Here is an 18,483-nt window from a genome sequence, read left to right as displayed (position 1 = left end):
ATTTCGAGTTAAGTCCCTCCGTATGGCACCTTGCGCAAGTGTCTTCAAATATGGCTTCGAGTAACCAATGCGTATGAGTAAATTTGGTAGATGGAAATTGTATGGAAGCTCATCGGATATGTATGTATGTATGTATGTATGTATGTATGTATGTATGTATGTATGTATGTATGTATGTATGTATGTATGTATGTATGTGTGTATGTATGTATGTATGTATGTATGTATGTATGTATGTATGTATGTATGTATGTATGTATGTATGTATGTATGTATGTATGTATGTATGTGCAGATTTGTATGTTTTATTTTATGTCTTCTCATGCATATACTTGCATCTAGGTATGCTCATATATACTTAAATAATAAACTTCTGAAAAGTTTTACAGATTTTTACAGTTCCAGTGATGGCTTGGATTTGTAGTCTACGAATCAGCTTTCCCCTTCCTGGTTTTGAGAAACTTAATTTCCCAAGATTTGTATTTAGGCAGTGTGTTACATATCTCAGAGTCCCATTAATTACATGTATGTATGTATGTATGTATGTATGTATGTATGTATGTATGTCATTATTCAGTTTTATTTCAAGATTTCTTGCCAATTGAGAAAGAGCCGGTTCCTAACCTAGTCCGAAGGCTCCTTCAATGGAATTTCAACACCATCAACGGGGTATTTGTGCATGTGTGTGTATATATATGTGTAGTATTTGGAGTCAGTGCATGTGTAGATTTGTATATATGTATGCGCGCGCGTGTGGGGGGGTGCGTGCGTGTGTTATATGTGTATATGTATGTATGTATGTTTGCGTATGTATCTTTGGTTTGTCGCCCCCTCCGTTTGACAACCGGTATCGGTTTGTTCACGTCCCCGTAACCTATCAGTTCGGCAAAGATACCAAAGGGATAAATAGGAAACTTAGAAATAAGTGCTCGACTAATCCTCGCAAGTCAATGCCCCAGCATGGTCGCCGTCAAATGACTGAAACAAGTAAAAGATAAACAACAAACAATTATATTAGACTCATTATGATTACATTTGGTACAAGTTTAGAAGGAAATGTTCCGCAAAATATTCCTCGTGTTGAAACGCATGTATGTCTTTAATATTAGCAATATTTGCTACATCTATCCCATATAGTCTTACCTATGGATGGCATTTATTTTATCTTTAACTTGATTTTATCATTAGGCTGCAGCCATGCTGGAGCACTGCCTCGCAGAATTTTTAGTCTAATGAATGGTCACCGGTACTTTTTTTAAGCCTGGTACTTACTCTGTCGGTCACTGTTGCACAACTGCTAAGTTACGAGGACGTAAACACACTAATACCGACTGTCCAGTGGTCGTTGGGGACAAACACTCACACGCACACACACACAGAAAGAGAATGAGAGAGAGAGGGATAGAGAGAGAGAGAGAAGAATAGAAAGATTTATGCATTTGCGTATATGTCTACCTTATTTTTTCATATGTATATGTGTATGTGTGTGACTATATGTTAGTATCTGTGTACGTATGCATGTGTCTATTTGTGAATTTAAGTTCCCGTTCTATTTCTCAAATTTCAACCCAACAGAGATAGTGCCTTACTCCAAACCAGAAACGAATCTCTTTGAAATTTAGACATCAACTATCCCATTAACAAAACCTCACTCTGATTCTCCCAGTCACTGTCTTAGTGTACTCCCTTCCAACATCTCAAAGGCAATGGAGATAGCCTTTACTAAGATGTCCTGTAGCACAATGATTTTCACTTTCCTCCGTAATGATCAGATCGTACCCAGCCATCTTAAAACGTAATGGATACACTGAATAATGCAGTTATATATATATATATATATATATATTATATATATATATATATATATATATATATCCAGAAAACAAGACGATGTGGTTAAAGTTGAAAGCCTTTGATTATAAGTCAGCTTAATCAGGTCTGACCAAAGATTGAACAACAACAAACACTAAATCAACTCTAAATCGACACTAAGGTTCGTTTACATCTTCCTTCTTTCATTAACGACGACTTGCTCTAAGCGACTAACGACTCTTACATCTATGAAGATGAAACACTCCTAACTCTTCCTTAGCATACAACACACAGACATCATCCACATGTAGTCTAAATACCTTGTGCTGGGCTGAACAGTCGAGTCACCATCAATACATCGTTCAAAAGGAAAGATTGTCAAAAGACAGTCACTGTATAAAACTAGTGAAACAATCTTGATATATCACCCTCTTTAGTTACAAATAGTAGTAGCTAATGGAGGAAGGAAGTAGACGTAAACGAACCTCTGTCGGTGTGCAATTTGAGAAACAAAACAGAAACATATATTCGTACACTGATAAAGGTAGCCGGACTTACAGTGATATTTCTATGTGACTGTTTACTGGTTGCATACCCAAGGCTCTTTGTATTTTCCACCTGTTGATTATGAACATTACGATTATTACGAAATTCCGAGTTTCCTGAAACAGCTGTCGAGTTAAGAAATTGTGTATTCTCTTCTTGGTGTTCTAAATTTTGTATACTCTGTGTAAATATATTTGCATGTGTGTGTGTGTGTGTGTGTGTGTGTGTGTGTGTGTGTTTACCTTTATGAATATAAGTAGTTATATGTATCTATAGATATCTACATGGCTCAGTGGGTAGAGCGTTGGACTCACAATCATGTGTGTTGTGTTCTTGAGAAAGACACTTTATTTCACATTGCTCCAGTTGACTCAGCTGTAGAAATGAGTTGTGATGTTACAGGTGCCAAGATGTATTGGTCTTTGCTTTTTCCTTGGACAACATCAGTGGCACGGAGAGGGGAGATTGGTATGCATGGGCAACTGCTGGTCTTCTACAAACAACTTTGCCCGGAGTTGTGCCTCAGAGGGTCACTTTCAAGGTGCAATCCCATGGTCGTTTATGACCGAAAGCTGTCTATACCCTTTACCTTATATATATATATATATATATATATATATATATATATATATATATATATATAATATATATATATGTACGTGTAAGTATGTATATACATCAAACCTAATCGTATTTATTTGCATCACTATCTCCATATCAGCTTGCCTGGATATATCTTATAGCCACTCCAGACGTTGTCAACGAAGTCCTGGATAAAGTATTTGAAGTAAAGTTCAGTTCACTCGAGCACTACTATGTGTTTACTATACTGTTTTCTATACTGAGCTTTCACCTATACACGCAAGTGCAAATGCTAACATATAAATTAATGACATTACAATATCCTCACTCCCTGAACAGGACACCTGTCATCACAGTGTTAATTATTTACAGCTGAGTGAACTAGGGTAAGTGGAATGAGCTGTTTTTTTTTCTCAAGAACACAACAGACCGTCCGGTCCGGGAATCGAAACTAAGATCAGAAGGTCGCAAGTGCAACACCCCTGACCACTCGGCCACGCGCCTTCACTAGTCATAAAGGACATACATTTAAAATAAAAAGTTACTAGAAATGCTAGCTCTGACGAGTACACCAGCGGTGTATATAGTTTGAGCGTGCTAGGTGAGTGCTACACGTTTACAAAATATGGTAAATTAGTATTTATTATAAAATCAGGTCGTACTTTGCTTTCAGATCATATTATATACACTCAAAAACAAAGATTAAGTTCAAGTAATACAGGTAATTCGCCGACTTTCTAGATTCTGATAATCCGGAACCTTACGAGCAGGAACTTCTGATTTCCGCACCCGCCATACTAGTTTACTGGTACCTTGCACAAACTAGTATCGAGCACAGTATATTCCTTTCTACTATAAGCACAAAGCCTGAAATTTGGTGGAGGGGTATAGTCGGTTATATTGACCCCGGCATTCAACTGGTATTTAATTTATCGACCCCGAAAGGATGAAAAGCAAATTCGGCCTCGGCGGAATTTGAACTCAGAACGTAACGGCAGACGAAATACGGCTACGCATTTCGCCAGGCGTGCTAACGTTTCTGCCAGCTCACCGCCTCACCGAGCATAGTATATTATTAATAAATTTGTATGATTTATACCAATGTTCAAGTACCCGTTTTTCATTTAATTATTTTAAGTAAATTTAATGCTTGCTTAATTTAAGGCGGTGAACTATCGGAATCGTTAGCACGCTGGGAAAATGCTTAACAGCATTTCGTTTGTCTTTACGTTCTGAATTCAAATTTCGCCGAGGTCGACCTTGTCTTTTATCCTTTCGGAATCGACAAAATAAGTACCGGTTGGTCACTGAGGTCGGTGTAATCGACTTAACCACCGCTCCCCCGTAATTACAGGCTTTGTACCAAATTTGGAACCAATATTTATTTAATTTAGAGTGCGGCCACTCTTGGTTCGGAAAATTCAGTAATCCGGAATAGTCGCTGAACTAAATGTTCCGGAAAGTCAATGTTGTGCCTTTATCACGTATAGAAATATCTTAACGTTTGAATATTTAATTCAACGTTTGAATATTTAAATGATTATGCCAGAGTAGTGAAAATGATAAAGCCAGAGTAATGATAACAACCACAATACACCTCTGAACCTCCGCATACATAACATAGCTAAGACGAGCTTTCCTCTTTAAGACGGGAAAATACTTCAGCTTCAGTCAGTTGCTGGTCATCAATATTGCCTAAGACTTAGAATACATCTGAGACAGAGCTGCTGCAACTATACGCTCGTCCTAGACCAGTGTTTCTCAACGGGGTGGGCCTGCGAGGGTTAAAAGAGTGAGGAGCGAAAAAAATTGTCATGTTTAAGAAAATTAACATTTTTTTTTCTTTCTAAACTTGGCACAAGGCGAGCAGTTTTGAGAGGAGCGACAGGCCGAGATACCCTAATATTTGACTGGTTCTTATTGTGTAGACCCCGAAAGGATGAAAAGCAAAGTCGAACTCACAACAGCAATCGATGCTTCTCTTAACTTCTTTACTTGCATATTTCACATTCATCTCTCCTCCTCTTTCCGTGACCACCTTCATTGTGTCTCATCCACATTAACCCAATACTAACAAGTATCCCCTATTGTTTCTGACCAGAACATCAATCTTTGAGAATTCTCTCTTCTTTCCATTTTTGTTTCCCTGCAGTGTGAACATCATTGATATGAACTCACCAATGTCGGAGAAGAAATGTAATTTTCTCTTTTTTATCAGTGTTTTTTTTTTTTAGGCGTAGGAGTGGCTGTGTGGTAAGTTGCTTGCTTACGAGCAACATGGTTCCGGGTTCTACTATAAGTGCCTTCTACTATATCCTCGGGCCGACCAAAGCCTTGTGAGTGGATTTGGTAGACGGAAACTGAATGAAGCCCGTCATATATATGTATATATATATATATATATATATATATATATATATATGTGTGTGTGTGTGTGTGTGTGTGTGTGTGTGTGTGTGTGTTTGTCCCTCCAACATCGCTTGACAACCGATGCTGATGTGTTTACGTCCCCGCAACTTAGCGGTTCGGTAAAAGGAGCCCGTTAGAATAAGTACTAGGCTTACAAAAAAATAAGTCCTGGGGTTGATGTGTTCGACTAAAGGTGGTGCTATATAGTCAGACAAACAGACAGGAAAGAAACGAAAGACAAAGAAAGAAAGAAAGAAAGAAAGAAAGAAAGAAAGAAAGAAAGAAAGAAAGAAAGAAATAAAGAAAGAAACAAAGAAACAAAGAAAGAAAGAAAGGAAGAAGGGAGAAATGAAGGTATATAAATTTCCCTGCTGAGAAATTTATGTTTGACCTGTGATCTATGACTGAAGAAAGTGTCTATATTTCAGGTAACATTACTGAATGAGACATAAACGTATACATTACGGCTACATAATGAAGTCATTATATATGAACAGAAAGGCGGCGAGCTGGCAGAATCGTTAGCACGCCAGGCGAAATGCTTTGCGGTATTTCGTCTGCCCCTACGTTCTGAGTTCAACTTCCGCCGAGGTCGACTTTGCCTTTCGTCCTTTCGGGGTCGATAAATCAAGTACCAGTTACGCACTGGGGTCGATGTCTGTCCTTGTTTGTCCTCTCTGTGTTTAGTCCCTTGTGGGTAGTAAAGAAATAGGTATTTCGTCTGCCGCTACGTTCTGAGTTCAAATTCCGCCGAGGTCGACTTTGCCTTTCGTCCTTTCTGGGTCGATAAATTAAGTACCAGTTACGCACTGGGGTCGATATAATCGACTTAATCCATTTGTCTGTCCTTGTTTGTCCCCTCTGTGTGTAGCTCCTTGTGTAGTAAAGAAATAGGTATTTCGTCTGTCTTTACGTTCTGAGTTCAAATTCCGCCGAGGTTGACTTTGCTTTTAATCCTTTCGGGGTCGATAAACTATGTACCAGTTGAGTACTGGGGTCGATCTAATCGACTGGCCCCCACTCCCCAAAAATTTCGGGCCTTTTGCCTGGAGTAGAAAAGAGTCGTTAGCACGCGGGATGAAATGCTTAGCGGTATTTCGTCTGCCGTTACGCTCTGGGTTCAAATTCCGCCGAGGTCGACTTTACTTTTCATCCTTTCGGGGTCGATAAATTGAGTACCAGTTGAGTACAGGGATCGATATAATCGACTGTCTCCTTCCCCAAAATTTCAGGCCTTGTGCCTATAGCAGAAAGGATCATATATAGATAGATATGTGTGTATATATGTATATATGTATGTATACTTACATACATATAGACATATATACATGCACACACATGCACACAAATATGCACTCATACATAGCATAGCCTGCGGTATGTTTAGACATAGATACATATGTATGTGCATACTTGAGTAAAAAAAAATGCAGATCTGTGCATGCAATGACAGGTATACATACACTTACACTCACACCTACCCATCCAAGACCCACACACACACACACACACATACATGCATATATATATACAAACATGAATACATGCTTAGAAGCTAACATACATACATAATTCATATTGCCTAAATCCCAGTGAAAGAGCCTAGAGTCTTCTTTCTAGGTTAACAAATGGTTCTTTATGAGTGAGAAATTTGAAATATAACACTAGAAGCATAAACACACACACACACACACACACCACACACACACACACATTTGTTATACCTGTGACTACAGGACTTGTTAGTAATGGAACTGACTGTATGAGTACCATTCTTCAAAAAGGTGGCCTTCACAAAAGCAGAAACGACATAGCTAATTAGATAATTACCAGCCAGTAATGTAAATTGCAAAAATATGTAAAATATTCTTGAGGTTCGGTACACAAAACACATACATAGACATGTGTAGACATACAAACATATCTTTAAACATAATTAATTCAAACATACAAACATGCATACATACATACATACATAGTCATGCACACAAACAAACATACATACATACATACAATCATTCAAACATACATATATACATACATACATCCATACATACATACATACATACACTTGCACTGAGTCCAAATACTGCACATATACACACATACATCAAAAATATCCTGTTGATATTTTTGAAATTTCGATGAAGGAGCCTTGGACCTGGGTTACAAATCGGATCTTTCTCTATTAGCAAGAAATCTTGAAATAAAACTGAATATTGTCATAATAAACAGTGGCCCAGCAACAAAATTTGCTAAGGGGTGCAAACCCAGGTCCTAATTTTTTTAATGAAAAATGTGGATTTTTCCAATGTTAACATTAAAACAAATGCAGATATAATAATTTTTATTATTATGATGGTCCGCTGAAATGTTCATAATCTGAACAAGACACTCTCAATGGAATGTGACCAAATGAAGTTCATTGACAGTACCAGTACTGATACGATGATTTGGGATACTTGATTGGGCAGTAAAGGAAATTTGTTCCATAGATATCGGTTTCAAATTTTGCCACAAGACCAGCAATTTCAAGGTAGGGGGTAAATCCATTACTTCGAACCGTGATCAACTGGCTCCTGTTTTATCGATTCCGAAAGGATGAAAAGTAAAGTCGACCTCCACAGTGTTTGAACTCGGAACGTAAAACCTGAAGAAATGCTGCAAAGTAATTTGTCCAGCGGGCTAAGGATTCTGCCAGTTCGCCGCTTTCATACAAGCACACAAATAATGGCTTCAAATTCTGCCACAAGGCCAGCGATATTAGGAGTGCAATAAGTCGATTAAATTGGCCCCACTCTTCAACTGATATTTATTTTATTGACCTCGAAATAATGAAAGGTAAAGTCGATCTCGGCAAGATTTGAACTCAAAGCCTAAAGACGAGCGAAATGCCACTGTTTCGCCCGGCGCGCCAGTTCGTTGCCTTCTGTTCCAAAGATATTACACCTGCAAACCTTCTGACGTCAACTGGAAGCTTGCACGGTAATAATGATAGAGACAGGATCTATCTTAGTAACTAAGAAAATTGACTTACGATCAGCTTTTGATTTAAGACCGTCTTTGAATAGCATGGGGGGGGGGTATCGTTCAAACAGAATCAGTTAAACGACAGCAGTAAAAGTCCTTAAAAGTGAAGAGAATACATTACGAGTTTTCTATTGAAGTACACACTTCTTTAGGAAATTGGTGAAAACTCAGAGCGACCAGTGATATGAATTTAAACAGCAAAAACGAATATAGATATATTCTTTTCTACTCTAGGCACAAGGCCCGAAATTTTGGGGGAGGGAGCCAGTCGATTAGATCGATCCAAGTACGCAGCTGGTACTTAATTTATCGACTCCGAAAGGATGACAGGTAAAGTCGACCTCAGCGGAATTTGAATTCAGAATGTAAAGACAGACGCGCTAACGTTTCTTATTTCTTTATTGCCTACAAGGGGCTAAACATAGAGGGGACAAACAAGGACAGACAAAGGAATTAAGTCGATTACATCGACCCCAGTGCGTAACTGGTACTTAATTTATCGACCCCGAAAGGATGAAAGGCAAAGTCAACCTCGGCGAAATTTGAACTCAGAACGTAACGGCAGACGAAATACCTATTTCTTTACTACCCACAAGGGGCTAAACACAGAGGGGACAAACAAGGACAGACAAAGGGATTAAGTCGATTATATCGACCTCAGTGCGTAACTGGTACTTATTTAATCAACCCCGAAAGGATGAAAGGCAAAGTCGACCTCGGCAGAATTTGAACTCAGAACTTAATGGCGGACGAAATACGGCTTCGCATTTCGCCCAGAGTGCTAACGTTTCTGCCAGCTCGCCGCCTTCGGATATAGATATTCTTTTCTACTCTAGGCACAAAGCCTGAAATTTGGCGGGAGGGATCCAGTCGATTAGATAGACCCCGGCGTGCTAAGGTTTCTGCCAACTTGCCGCCTTCGAATATAGATATATTAAATAAATACCATACACGTGATTTACACCTACAAACAAAAATACATTCACACGCTCATTCCAATACGCATGAATAGGGGTAGGATGGACAATCTTGTACAGAAAAACAAACTCAAAGGCTGTCTTGTTCTGATCATCATTCTTTGTATTCACTCTTCAAATTTTAAGAAGTTTTTATTGATTTTCATTGTTGCATGTAAGTAATTTCAAAGAATCTCTATCCATCATAGGAAATATTTATTAACTGTATTACAACATAGTGAAGGCGCACAGCTTAGTGGTTAGGGTATTCGGCTCATGTTCGTAAGGTCTTGAGTTCGATTCTCAGCAGTGTGAGCAAGATACTTTATTTCCCGTTGTTCCAGTCCACTCAGCAGACAACAATGAGTAGTACCTGTATTTCAATACACAACACAGAATGCGCCATATTCAACAGCAATACGCAGTCAGTTATGCTGTAATAACTGGCACTCCATCGATTACAATGACAAGGGTTCCAGTTGATCCGATCAATGGAAATTAACGTGCAGGTGGCTGAGCACTCCACAGACATGCATACCCTTAACAGAGCTCTCATGGAGATTCAGCGTGACACAGAATGTGAATTACAAGTACATCTCATTTTTGGCTGTGTTGTATGATGTATATTATGTGTTGTATTTTGTGTTGTGTGATATTCTTTTGTTATTTGTTTCAGTCATTTGACTGCGGTCATGCTGGAGCCTTTAGTCGAGCAAATCGCCCCCAGGACTTATTCTTTGTAAGCCTAGTACTTACTCTATCAGTCTCTCTTGCCGAACCGCTAAGTTACGGGGACGTAAACACACCAGCATCGGTTGTCAAGCGATGTTGGGGGGACAAACACAGACACACAAACATACACACACACACATATGTGTGTATATATATATATATGAGTAATTGAATGAATTATCTTATTAAGGATAATTCGAAAGATAACCGATACCTGGGTAGCAAATTCACATCAGAAAGAACACGGTTGAAGCTACGTCGCTAGGGCATAGACTACGTGTCTTCGTGCGGAAATTTGTATGTTTATTTTAAAATTATAAGTATATGAAAGAATGGAGTTGAACGACTAGTTAACAAATATCCTTTATTCTCGACATATGTTTCGAAGGCTGCATATTCCTAATTCCGAAGGAATAAGGAGTACATTATGCAGATTTCTCTTCAGGAAAATCAAGGAAACTTATGTCGACATCAAAATGCACAAAAAACTTTTAGCTGACCGCTCTCAAGGAGCCCATACATATATGTATGTATATATGTCATTTTATCTGTCCCTAGAATATCTCTCTCTCACTCTCTCTTCCTCTCTCTCTTTCACTCTCTCTTCCTCTCTCTCTTTCACTCTCTCTTCCTCTCTCTCTTTCACTCTCTCTTCCTCTCTCTCTTTCACTCTCTTCCTTACCCTCTGTCTGTCTGCCTAATTATCTAATTATCTCTCTGTCTATATATTTTTCAGAATTGCGATATTGGAGACAAATCGCGCCGGAAAAGTTTCTCAAATCCGGAAACCATAGAAAAGTGAGTAAAATATCTATTGCTGATATCGTTGTTATTATCGTTTTAATACGTTATAAAGGTTAAATAGTTAAGTGACAAATTATCAGAAACATTACAGCGCTGAACTGAATAAATTACAGTATGTAATTTCATTATTTACTTCCTAATCTGCCTTTAATTGTTTAACTGACGATAAGATATATATACAACATATATATTGAGATCGGATCCCTCAGCTATGACAGGGGTTGTCGGCTGGTGCGTCGTTCGCGGAGCCAAAGCGCTGGTGAGACCATAACTATCTCCGGGTCCATCCTTTAAAATAATCACAGTTCACGTTTGAACCCCACCGCACACACGCGCGTGCATACCACTCCCGGTTTCGAAAACGGTCTTGTTGCACCTTAGTAAATCTTACTTGGATGCTCTGCCTTTAAATTACTTCTCTTATTTATAAAACTCTCTTTTTTGCCTCACTGTCAGACGAAGAGTAAGGTCCAAAAATAACGCTAGTTTCTTCACTCTTTCTACATTCGAGACAGGGATCTGGCCTGAGGTGAACTTCTTCACTTCTCCCCACCAATCTCCGGGGCCTGAAAATGAACAGAGACGCTTACCTTTCTCCCCAGACATAAGCGAAAAGAAAGAAAATTTGTTTCCTAAGATTTCAGGTTTTAAATACAATATATAGGTTAAAGATCCCCTTCGGTCATGAATAGCCATGGGATTGCACCTAGAAAGTGACCCTCTGAGGGCACATGTCCGAGCAAGATTGTTTATGGAATATCAGCAGTCGCCCATCCATGCCAGCCTCCTTTCACCACGCCATCGATTTTATCCAAGCGAAAGACAAAGACCGATACAGCTTGGCACCTGTGACGTCGCAACTCATTTCTATAGCTGAGTGTGAACTGAAGCAACGTGAAATAAAGTGACTTACTCAAGAACAAAACATACAGCCCGTCCGGGAATCGAACTCACTACCTCATGATTGTGAACCCAATATATCAAGGTCTATATAATCCAATGCATTCTTCCTCTTTTAGAACAGCATGGTTCGATCTGAAAATGATAAGTATGTAATCGATCACACAATCAGGTTCGATCTTCTAAACACACTATATTACCTTCTCTTATTCGAAAAATTTGCTGTTCACTCTGAAATGTGATGATATGCACTATGTCAGTACTCTCAACTCGCGGTCCTGTAAATAAACTCCCATGGCTCTCGTGCCAAAATTTTCATTAGTGAAATCCAGATTTAGACCAAAGCTTCAAATATTAAGGGTTTCTATAACTAACACAACAGTGAGCATTAAACTTGCTGAGAAAGTTCAGCCTTAAATATCACATTAAAGTCGTAAGGGTTTTTCAAGCTAACATGACGTTAGACTTAACTAACTTTGTTCATTAAAATTTGTATCATATGTTTTACTTGAATCTTCGACATGATTGTTAAATTTAAATCTAGTCCTTCGATCGATAACACACAGTTCAGCATTTGCACGTTTAGTATACGACTTTTACTGAATTACCCTCCAAATTTGGCTCTTCCAATTGTTCCTTTAAAAAGTTGGCGACGACTGTTCTGTGTACAATGTCACAAGGATTTTTTTCTCCCCCAATTCAGTCTGTTTCTATATCATACAAAGTTATTTTTGCTGGTCATGACAAGAATGGGTAAGGAATCTTCATCGTCGTCTTTCGACAGACATGAGTGTGCAGCCTGAAATTCTACATATTATCTACGAATATGATGCAGGGAATTTCTAGAAGAAAGAAAATACCATTGTAATTGGGAATTGATAACAGCTGTACCATACTCTAGGCACTAGATAACATCACTGAAAGGGGAAATCCTGCAACCGAGAATTAAACTTAGGTCTCCAAGTTTGATTTTCGGTTTTCAACTGCTTGGAAGATTACCGTAAATTCTCGAGTATAGTCCACCCTAGAGTATAATACGCAGGGAATTTTTAGGGGGCTGTACCTCTGAAAAACTTAAGCCTTGTATATAATACGCACCCCTTCTCTAACTTGAGTCAAGGAGGTCTATATAACATCCTTGGTTTGTAAAAATGTTTACGGTAACGTCCTTGGTTTGTAAAACTGTATACGGTAACGTCCTTTATTATTATTGTATACATAACATAATGCAAACGTGTAGCTTTTTTGTGCATTTTGTTTGCAGAAAATAAAGAAATAACAGTAATAACGTTTAATAAATGTTGCTTACTGCAAGTTATGGATGATTCTTTTATGACTTCATTGCTTTCAGGCTTAGCTTAAGGTATTTTCGCGCCCGATACCACAAAATGCGTCTGAATAAACATTGTCGGACAGCAAATAGAGTCTCGAACATTGCTTAGAAAACATTTTTCATTTTTAACCTCGTATATAATACGCACTAGAGATTTTGACCTTTAAATTTTGTGGGGAAATGCGGATTATACTCGAGGATTTACGGTAATTTGCAAACTTATTTCCCTTACATCTTTAAATCGATTTTGGGGGGGTGTGCTAAAGCATTGTTTCCCCTTAATTACTAATAATTTCACTAGTTGTCTCCCTTGTCCAAGTTTAAATGCTCTCCCTTGAAATTAGCACAATAGGCAAAGCTGCGTACACTAACAACACGAAGAAAGTAATTTTCTATATTGTAACGACTGTCATGAAAATCATATAAATGAAATGGCCATCTCAATAACTAATCAATATTGTTCTTTTTTAACACGGTCAGCTCACAGAATCGTTGGTACGTCGGGCAAAATGCTTTGCAGGATTTTGTCCGTCTTAACGTTCTGAGTTGAAATTCCACCGCCGTCAGCTTTGTCTCTCATCCTTTCAGGGTCGATAAAATAAGTACCAGTTGAACACTGGGGTCGATCTAATCGACTTACACCCTCCGCTAAAATTGCTGGCCTTGTGCCAAAATTTGAAACCAATATTGTTCTTCTTCAGTCATTTAATCGATGTATATTAGTAGTTATACTTGGTGATAGACTATCATATTTTCGTTACATGTTTATTTATATTTAATTTTATGGAATTAGTTACAGATTTTCAACGAACTAGGTTCACCATATTTACAATACTGAAAGTGAAAAGGAAGTATATGGGCGGAACAAAAGCCACAAAACATGTTGTTCAAAAGCACCAGCTCTCTCTCTCTCTCTCTCTCTCTTCTTCTTCTTCTTCTTCTTCTTCTACCACCTTTCTCCTCCTCTCCCATCCTTCTCCTCTCTCCCCTTCTCTTTCTTCCTATCTCTCTTGTCAACAAAATACTAAGTTCAAAGCATTAGGAAATAGTTCTAATAGCATACACATTTTAAAATATGTTGTGTACTTTACCAATAAAAGATCTTTGCCCAACACCAATTACCAGTGTTTTCATACAATTCAGGTTTTTTCTTTCTCTTTTTATCTATTTTATGTCAAGAAGTAAACTTCTTATAGTTCATTAGTAAACATATATTTCCAATATAAATTTTAGAGCCCATAAGTAAACTTATAGAACATAAGAAAATATAGATATCCTAAATTATAGATCATAAATTAATATATAGATGCCCTCTTGTCATAAACCTTCAACTGTTTCCATGCAAATCATTGCCAGAGCAGCTGACTAATTTCCGTGCCGGTGGCATGTGTAAAAACATTCGAGAAAGGTTGCCAGTGCCACTGGACTGGCTCCTGTGCATGTGGCACATAAAAAGCACCATTTGAGTGTAGCTGTTGCCAGTACCGCCTGACTGACCCTCGTGCCGGTGGCACATAAAAGCACCCACTACACTCTCGGAGTGGTTGGCATTAGGAAGGGCATCCAGCTGTAGAAATTTTGCCAGATCAGACTGGAACCTGCTGCAGCCATCTGGTTCGCCACTCCTCAGTCAAATCGTCCAACCCATGCTAGCATGGAAAGCAGATGTTAAACGATGATGATGATGATGATGATAACCAGACATGTTTTTCATGGAAGACTGGAAACCACTGTGCTTGTATGATGATAATGATGATGATGGTGATGTGATGCTTATTTACAATTATTATGTGACTAGAATACACACAAACACACATACAAAAAGACGTATATGCATGCATGCATGTATACATACATACATACATACATACATACATACATACATACATACATACATACATACATACATACATACATACATACATACATACATGCATACATACATACATACATAATACATACATACATACATACATACATACATACATACATACATACATACATAATACATACATACATACATACATACATACTCATGCATACATACATACATACATACATACATACATACATACATACATACTACATACATACATACATGCATACATACATACATACATACATACATACATACATACATACATAATACATACATACATACATACATACATACATACATACATACATACATACATACATACATGCATACATACATACATACATGCATACATACATACATACATACATACATACATACATACATACATACATGCATACATACATACATGCATACATACATACATGTATACATACATACATACATACATACATACATAATACATACATACATACATACATACATACATAATACATACATACATACATACATACATACATACATACATACATACATACATACATACATACATACATGCATACATGCATACATACATAATACATACATGCATACATGCATACATACATGCATACATACATACATACATACATACATACATACATACATACATACAAACAGATAGACAGACGGGCAGGCAGGCAGACAAACAAACAACAGACTTCTTTCAATTTCTCTCAACCATATCCACTCACAAGCCTTTGGTCAGCCTGGGGATAAAGTAGAAAACACTTACTCAAGGTGCTGCACAGTGGGACTGAACCCAAAACCACATGGCTGGGAAACAAGCTTCTTAACCACCCAACCACGCCTGTACCTTATTGTTTTGTTCAAATGTAAATATGTACCACCCAAGTATCTGAGTCAATATAATTGACAGCTCCTTCTTCCCAAACTGTGTGGTTTCGGATATATATAACAAACCACACAGAAAGGACATGAGCTAAATATCTCTGAGTTGTGCACAAATCAATGAAAATCTTCTGCACTCATTCATCTAATGTCTGAATAGTGCTGACATGAGATTTTGTCAAACTTTTGTTGTCAGGTGTAGGATGGACCTGGCTATCAGTTGAGTCCATTGTGAAGAGTACCTTGTCTTTGTGTCCACCAAGTTTCAGTATGAGCAGCAAGAATACATAGAGACAGCAAACAAAAAGTGAGGTGGACTCTCCACATCTCATTGAAGTAAGCATAAAACAAAGAACTGATAAAACTATAAGGACCTAAAAGAAGAGGAAGGAAGTTTGAATGTGTTGATTGAGAAGAATGTAGCCTCTAGTTTTGCAAAACACCCAAATGATAGACTGCTAGTGTAAGTCACATAAGTGGTACAAACTGAAAGGACTATGAGGCTGATCCATTGGCCTGATGGAACAAACGTGAATGGTTGGTTTTGAAGTGTAATAGCTAATCAAAGATTGTCTTTCAGTAGATGTATCTCAATAGAAAAAAGGGGTCTTTTTGGCTATGCATACCAAAACACCATGTGTCTCAAAATGGTTAAAGGGTCATAGGTACCACCCTACCTATTCTAGTGGTATTGATTATATACTACCCAGAGCAACTCTTGAGTATGCCATCGCTTGTCCCCTATATAGTCTTATACAGCAGACCCAAAAGTGCCCCACTCCCTTAAAATGTTGCTCCCATAAAAATTCCACCCAGAATGGACTGCTCCCATCACCCAACCTTTTAGCTATGCTACTGACCTACTCTGACTGGATTGTGAAAAAAAAGAATTTTTAGATAAACAAACGAAAAAGAACAATCTTAATTTCATAAAAATGGCTCTGCATTTTTCCTTTTCCATACTTTATTTGCAAAAGCTTTTAATATTTGGTCACATACAACCAGAACTTTCTGCAATAAGTGGTTTTATAGTCTCATCATTTTAATTAATGACCTATCATAAAATCATCACTCATAACACTCTGCTTATGTTTTATGGAACAAGACTACAAAACTAAAGCTGCTATAAATGGTTTCTAATTCTGTCACAAGGCCAGTATATGTATGTATATATATATATATATATCATCATCATCATCATCGTTTAATGTCCGCTTTCCATACTAGCATAGGTTGGACAATTGACTGAGCGCTGGTGAACCAGATGGCTGCACAAGGCTTCAAACTTGATCTGGCAGAGTTTCTACAGCTGGATGCCCTTCCTAACGCCAACCACTCCGAGAGTGTAGTGAGTGCTTTTCCGTGCCAGTCAGGCGGTACTGGCAATGACCTCGCTCAAATCCTTTACATATGCCACCGGCACAGGTGCCAGTAAGGCAATGTTGGTAACGATCATGCTCGAATGGTGCCTTTTAAGTTCACTGGCATGGAAGCCGGTTAGCCGCTCTGTCAATGATCACGCTTGTATGGTGCTCTTTGCACCCTGCTAGCACGGACGCCAGTCATCGATTTTGATTTTGATTTTGATTTCACTTGCCTCAACAGGTCTTCGCAAGCAGATTTTTACTGTACAAAGAAGGAAAAGGTACACATAAGTGGGCTGGTTACGCCCCTGACATAGGCCACGAGGTTATGGTCTCATTTGGTTTGCCAGGTCTTCTCACGCACAGCATATTTCCAAAAGTCTCGGTCACTAGTCATTTCCTTGGTGAGGCCTAAAGTTCGAAGGTCATGCTTCACCACTTCATCCCAAGTCTTCCTGGGTCTACCTCTTCCACAGGTTTCCTCAACCGCTAGGGTGTGGCACTTTTTCACACAGCTGTCCTCATCCATTCTCGCCACATGACCATACCAGTGCAGTTGTCCCTCTTGCACACCTCATCTGATGCTTCTTAGGTCTAACATTTCTCTCAAGGTACTTACACTCTGTCGAGTATGCACACTGACATTACACATCCATCGGATCATACTGGCTTCATTCCTTGCAAGCTTACGCATGTCCTCAGCAGCCACAGCCCATGTTTCACTGCCATGTAGCATGGCTGTTCATACACATGCGTCATACAGTCTACCTTTTACTCTGGTGGTGGTGGTGGTGGTGGTGGTGGTGGTGGTGGTGATGATGATGATGATGAAGCAGTACCAGGTAGTGGCTCTCGTGGCTTCTGATCTTAACTGATTGGAAGTGTTATCATGTACATTGTTTTGGCCTGATATAAAAGATGGGCTACAGCAAATATTCTGCTTAGTACCACAGATTTGCTTGTCAGTTGTTTGACCATAACCAGTTGAGAATGTCCCTTAGTGGCTGACGATATGTGCATCTCTGATCACGAACAGAAGTAGTTGGGGAGCATCATAGCCATGTGTTGAAAGAAATTTTGGGGGCTTTGAATAATTCACCTTTGGAAACGTAGGTATTTTGTTAATCATTCTTAAACAATCCTTATTCAGGGACTTTTTGAGCAGGATGGAGCCCCACCTGCAAGGTCATGCACTGTTTATCATGATATAAGGTCACCATGTTGCGCACATATGGTTGTGATGCATGT

At 38.6% G+C, this 18,483-nt stretch overlaps 1 protein-coding gene across 2 annotated transcripts in view; it reads left to right on the top strand.

Annotated features, from left to right (window-relative positions):
- LOC115212136 (WD repeat-containing protein on Y chromosome-like) overlaps positions 1-18,483 on the top strand; it is a 130,579-nt gene that overhangs the window by 6,919 nt on the left and 105,177 nt on the right. For both annotated transcript variants that reach the window (XM_036503394.1, XM_036503393.1), the window contains one exon: positions 10,804-10,865. In XM_036503394.1, coding sequence (XP_036359287.1) covers positions 10,804-10,865 — 62 coding nt within the window. The remainder of the gene's footprint in view (positions 1-10,803; positions 10,866-18,483) is intronic.

This window comes from Octopus sinensis, linkage group LG5, assembly GCF_006345805.1.
Source record: "Octopus sinensis linkage group LG5, ASM634580v1, whole genome shotgun sequence".
Lineage (NCBI taxonomy): Eukaryota > Metazoa > Mollusca > Cephalopoda > Octopoda > Octopodidae > Octopus > Octopus sinensis.
The sequence above is the reverse complement of the archived record's forward strand: the minus strand, read 5'-3'. Positions and strand labels throughout refer to the sequence as shown.